The 6,526-nt window shown below is 38.6% G+C and overlaps 1 protein-coding gene across 1 annotated transcript in view; it reads left to right on the top strand.

The window, feature by feature from the left end:
- Positions 1-6,526, top strand: part of LOC118741834 (protein odd-skipped) — a 9,896-nt gene that overhangs the window by 2,757 nt on the left and 613 nt on the right. Inside the window, exons 3-4 of the mRNA XM_036473808.1 lie at positions 93-169; positions 3,576-3,691. Of these exons, the coding sequence (XP_036329701.1) occupies positions 93-169; positions 3,576-3,691 (193 nt within the window). The remainder of the gene's footprint in view (positions 1-92; positions 170-3,575; positions 3,692-6,526) is intronic.

Below are 6,526 nucleotides of genomic sequence, written 5' to 3'. Positions count from 1 at the left end.
GCGCAGCTGGCGGCGATCAAGCAGAGCGGCGGCAAGTACAATGAGCTGTCGATGTCAACAGCGGCGTGCACGCTAACTAAATCACCCTGTAGCTCGGCTACATCCAGCGCACCAACAACACCCATACTCGACCTTTCCGCCTCGGGCGGCGTGCAATCGAATGAGGGCGGTGAGCGGCCGAAGCGCGCGCTTGGTTTTAGCATTGCTGAGATCATGAGCAGGTAGACGGTTGTTGGCGCAAACGCTAAAAGCCGTTGGTGCAAGTTTGCAGAGCGCGTCAGAAGCGATTTTGAAAAGATCGCGACAAATGCTGGACGTTCAGAGATGTTGCACGCCGCAGCGAAAGCAGAAGGCGGTTGGGTGGAGACAATGCATGACCCGGAAATATATTTAGCAGCGGCGGTAGATGGCCACCGCAACTGGCATTGGCTGCTGGTGGAGTTGCAGCGGTGGCGTCGGCGACGACAAAAGGCTGCATGGCAGCTATGCTACTGGATAGCCGATTCGCTTTAGGCGATCTGCGGCTATGCAAAGTTCAACATTACCAGAGTTCCCAGTTAGACCCGTAAAGAGGCTGTTTGGTGTCTCAAGGAGGAGGACACGCACACACACACTTAGCTGAAGTCATCAATATGATCATTAGTTAAATGCATAGAGTATCATAATTTTAGACTTAAGCCAACGCATATTTACTTGCATATATGTAAAAAATACTTAGATTTATTTAAACAAAAATAAAAAAATGCCAAAGCAGAGAAGTATTTATGAAAAAGGCCGTTTGGTGCGCCTTTCACTTAATTTATGAGCGTCTTCGACACACAAGCGATGATGGTCGATGGCGAAAAAGATAAACAGACAAAGCACACACTTGCAAAAGCACACATATTTATATATGTATGCTTGTAAATATGTAATATTTAAACATCTAAAATAATTTAGCGAATTTTGTTATTTCTTCACTCTTTGCTGTACCTAATAGTTGTAGATTGTAGTTGAGAAAAGAAACAAAACAAACAAAAATGAAAAAAATCGCCGAACTATCGGTTCTTAGACTGTTTTATTTATAAATCATTGTACGAATGTATGTATGTATTTACGCCTGTATGTATCGAAAAATATATAACAAAAAATCAAATAATGTATGTAATTTATTTGAAACACACAAAAAAGCGATTTTTTTATTTATCTATTAAAATAAATTTTAAAATCATTCACTTCACTCTACACGCTCGTTTGCTACCACAAAGTAGCCTCACAGACTCTGTGGAGTCGTCGTACTGTTTGTTGCTTTTTGGGTGCGCCTCGCCACTGGCTTGAATAATTTATAATTGTAGAATTATCAAAAGCTTAAAGCCCCAAAGAATCAATGATCTCATTGTCAGCTTCATATTTAGGCGCACATAAATTAGTTATGTAAATATACGGTGACCAGTTTTCTGTGGACAAAAATCGGGACATCGAATCCTAACATGACATTTTTTTAGAATAAAAAGACATGATAGTTTTACAAAAATACAGTTTTATTTAAGGCAAAACAGAGAGAAAAAAACTTGAAAATTTTTCGCAAAAATGTATACACACAATATAAACGGGCCGATAATGTAAATAGGGAAAACACATTTTAGCAAGTTTTGGCTACTTTTCTTTGTTAAAATTTTTTTTATTATTTTATATGAAAATATAGCTTTCTATCATAAAGAACCCCTTTTAAACCGAATTTCAAACTTTGTAGAACATTTACAAAATTTCGACGAATTTTAAAAAAGTTTTAAACTTTTCAATTATATTTTTAGAATTTTTTCAGCATGCACGTTTGTAGCCCAATCAATTTTGGTATAATAAAGTGCAAGTTCGAAGTAGCTTGGACTTACCTACCGTTGATTTTTGATAATTTTTCGTTCGCGCATTTTATTCAATATAAAGTATGTACGAAATTTTTTTTGTGTGGAGGCATTGTTAATATTAACCAAAAATTACGTTGATTCCTTTTAAAGTTTGAATTTGGTAATATTTACCAATTTTAGGCTGATTTTTTCTCAGTGCATGAATTCTTTGAGGGAATTAGTATATTTTTGATAACTTCACAAAATTCAAGTTAGAATCGTTTCATTAAAAAAAAAATTAACAAATAAAAAAAAATTATAAGAACTTAATTTTTTTTTTAACAAGAATAACAACTGCAATATAGCGAGAGTACCAGTTTGACAGAATAAAACATAACCAAAGATCATAAAAAAAGGATCCCTACTATGTTTGTGGCTCCCCTAATTCTGTGTTCTTTGTGATAAGGAAAGTGCTGCCACGTTTGTACGAAAAATTGTTTTTGGGACAGAGTACAGGAAGATTATTGATAAGTTAATAAGAAAACACTGAAAATCGGTATTTAATCGGTATAAATATGAAATATCGAGACACTTATACGTCCAGACTTTTAAAAAGTATTCAGCGGTACAATTTTATCGAAATCGGTACTGTCCCGCCAAAATCGGTACGAATGGTCACCGTAGTTATGTAGGTACATACATACATACGTATGTTAGTTAGTCGATATGTATGTAGTTGGTCAAATGCGTATGTCGAACAGTTAGTTATACATATTCAGCTGTAGTCAGTTATCGAGTTAGTGTGCTTGTTTGACACCGCGCGTTATGAATAAATTGCATAAATTTAAAAATACAATAAATAAACAAGTGACATGTTTATGACAACAAATTTATTTGTGTTTTGAATTTTGAATAGACACTTAACTATTTGTAGAGGCTGTGGGTGTCAGTTATGAGGCAGGTCTAATTTAAATGACTTTTGACTTTAAGTTGTGAACATTTTACATATTTGCAGTATTTCCGCAAGCAAAAGCGGGGCATAGCGCGCGTTTAAGGCCGTTGTAGTTTTGCTAAATAGAGGTTTTTTGCATTTACAAGTACATATTAACAGCTCAAAGTCTTAAAATAGAAATTTCATCAAAATCCCGCGGACCTTACATTTTTCGAATAATTTATTTTAAGTGAAGTTGGTACAACCTGCCACTTTGAATTTCTTTGACAGAATGAGCTACATATGTATGTACATACAAACATATTGGGTTCGAGACAGTGCTGCTGCTTTCTATTTTTTAGAGTAAAACGAAGGAAAAGGCATCACGATGACGGAGAGGCAGAAAACGTTGGGCTGAGAGGAAAACAGAAATTCTAAGTTGAGATTTATTTAACTAAACTGGCAGGCCCGACGAGAGGAGCGGGGGGATCGGGGACTTTTTCCCCCGGATCCGGAGTTCTCAAGGGGCCCCCGTGCTCAGACTCCACGGAATATTTCAAGATGTTTTGTATAGAAATTAAAGATTGTCATGATGAAAAGATGTAATAAAGTACTAAAAAATTATATACACATCAGGGATGTTGCGAATATTTGCATTCCCATTCGTTATGCGAATGATTCGCATAATTTTACGCATTCGCATTCGACTTTCGCATTCGCATCAAATGATACGAATGTTTTGCGAATGTGAATGTGTACATGGGCAGAGAGTCCACTCTAATATTGTTCAAATGGCTCTAACTGCCGTACCTAAAAAAAAGCATTGGGGGAGCGTTTTCTGACGCCTTGCGTTAACGCCGAAGTGCCATACCTAAACAAAAGCGTCAACGCTACGTCTAATGCAGAAATCACGCCAACAATAACCATAGGTTTGATTGTGTGTAATACGAAAATTACAGTTTCGCCGTTTTCTACAGCCAACTTCAACCGTTCGGCGTTGACGCCGCGTTGTATCGGTATGCTCAATGTGGCCAACTATTTCATAGCTCAAAGAAGTACGGCTTAGGTTGGGTTAAGTTAACGCCGCGAGCCGTTTACGTAATTTCGAATGCGGCTGATTTCGATCCCTGAGAGCTCAGTGTTTGTTCAGAAGTGCGAGCCAAAATGCTTCCATCTTAGCCTCGCGAAGGTTGGACAGTCTAAAAGAAAGTGTGGAGATGATTCCACTTGATCTTCCTCTTGACAGCTGATACAAAAGGATCAGCTGAAATTCCTAGTCTCACCGCATGTATACCAATCGCACAATGGCCTGTCAGAACACCCATCACTAGCCCTTGAGAGGTACCGTGGTTTAATGTGCCCTATAAAAATATTTGCTGCAGCAGAGCAGCGTCTTCCTTTCCTTTTTTATATCACAAAAGGACGTGCCCGGTTTCCCTTAGCCTAATAGCAGTTCGCGCTGCGACAATTCTGTCTGCAATATTCGCAGGCGCTGTGTTCAACATATGTACATATGTCTAGCGCCAGTGTAGGTGTGGTTCCTAATGCTCCGCTAATTCCTGTTTTACAAGTGTAGCTTTCTCTAGTGCGTTCCACCAAACAAGGGCACCTTGAAAAAATATAGGCTTAAATCTGGTTTCCTAGAGCTAATGAATTAATTCGGGCGAGAGACCCCATCTTTTACCGATAGCTCCCCTACAGCAGTACAAGGCAACCGACACCTTTCCCACCCTTTCCTCAATGTTAGGCTTCCTCGACAGCCGCCGTTGATCGCCCACCTAGTTACCTGTTTCAGGTAACCTTGAGCCAGATCAAGAAGGGTGTATAGAAATCGTCCCTTAACCAAAAGTTCCACCTCATCTACATAGACGATCACCCGACAGCCCACTTTTTCCAGTTCCTTTAGAAGGTCATTTACAACCGCAAACCCGAGCAGGGGAGAGAGAACACCACCTTTTGGAGTGTTCCTACTGACTCTGCACTGTGTGTAGACGCCGCCTAATCCAACGCGACAGTTCTGGCACGAAGTAAACTGTAGACAAGCCTTATTAGGTTGGTTTCAACCCCCAGATTATGAATATACTTGACTATTGCCTCTCTCAATATCGAAGAAGGCCCATGCAGTAGGTCGTGAAGGCTTCCTCTGACCAGTTTACCAATGTGTGCAGGGCGGTATTCACCGACCTTTTCTTGCAATAAGCATATTGAGCCCTTGAAAGACAGTCACGAGGAATCTCGTTTCTTATGTACAGGTCTATCAGTCTCTCTAGCATTTTTAGCAAAAGCGGTTTTAATAAAAACGAAGAGACTGATAGTTCTAAAATTCCTAGGGGAAACATGAGAGGCTTTTGCGTACTTCGGGATGAACGCAAGCCTCCAAGCCTTTGGATGTACCCGGTCCTCACGGAGTTCGCGTAAATAGGAGGGATCCAACCAATTGCACGACACCTTCAGAACCCTTTGCAGCTGCGCATGTATGATGCCATCGGTCCCCGGCGACTTTAATAGTTTGAGCGAATTTATCGCCCAGCCCATGTGACGATCGTCCAGAAGATCGGAGAATTACAGGACCTGGGGGAGATTCTGTAACCAGTTAGCGACAATTTTCGAATCACTATAGCACTTTTGGACGCAAAAATATTTATATCATCTCCCTCCTGAAGTACAAAATATCGCAAAGAAGTACATTTGACTGTACTTCGAAGTACGAAAAGAAGTACTGTACTTCCGAAAGAAGTACGGTTGGTCACATTAGGTATGCTTCATACAAATTGTAGGGGCATGAGAATTTTCTCACAGACAGACGACGCTGACGCTTTTGTTTAGGTATGGCAGTAAGTCTGTCTAACCAGGGTGTGGACAATAACCGACTTTTTGCTTCAGGCGCTAAACGGTCAAGTAGTATATCAAGCAACATTGATGGGCCTTCAACAAGTACTACTAAAAGTCTTATAAGCAACCTAGAAATAATTTTAGATTCCTCCAGTGAAAGCGAAGGCTGGGATGTAGGATCTGGAGGCTTTAAAAAATGTGAAATTAAAGCTTAATTGAAGGCCTATCTTAAAACAAAACGAGCTCATCTCGGTAAAATCCTTTCGAAATAAATTAAAATATGACAAATTGACAAAATATATTTTTTTCACTTTTATTTCAACATATGTAGATTGATTAAAAGAAAAATACTGATAAAAACAAAATATTTCACACAAACAGTGTTGAAATTTTGAAATTCTTGCCCGTATTTTGTTTGTAAGTCAAATATTAGTGTCATAGTGCTACTATGATAGCACGGCCGAGTAATCAAAGTCAACTTATGTGCAGTAGTTTTAAAATATTATTTTTGTTGTTATTTAATTTTGATTAGTTTTTTATAGTTCATTCTTTAACCACATTCCTACAAATTGGGTATTTGTTTTTTTTGTTTTGTGCAAATCGTATCCCAATTGTGTGAATACCCAAATATGTTTCTTTATCCCAATCACGAAAAATAACACTGGTCGACGGCCAAAATTTACCAGAGACGCCGTTATGAAATTCGTATGTAAAATCACCCCCTGATTCCGAAAATCAAGGTTATTTTTAATTTTATGGTACCGTTTTTGAGATATTTGCAATTTACCGTTTTTGCAAAAAAAAAAAATTGGGTCCACTTAATCATATATATCTCAAGAACGAATTAAGCAATTCCAAAACGGTTCGAAGCTTTTAAAAGGTAATACAATTTTCACTTTTTGCTAGGCCCTGTAGATTCAAAGATAACGAACAATCATTA

The sequence above is a fragment of the Rhagoletis pomonella genome, unplaced genomic scaffold (assembly GCF_013731165.1).
Source record: "Rhagoletis pomonella isolate Grant_MI unplaced genomic scaffold, Rhpom_1.0 Rhpom_scaffold_00006, whole genome shotgun sequence".
In the NCBI taxonomy this organism is placed as follows: domain Eukaryota; kingdom Metazoa; phylum Arthropoda; class Insecta; order Diptera; family Tephritidae; genus Rhagoletis; species Rhagoletis pomonella.
The sequence above is the reverse complement of the archived record's forward strand: the minus strand, read 5'-3'. Positions and strand labels throughout refer to the sequence as shown.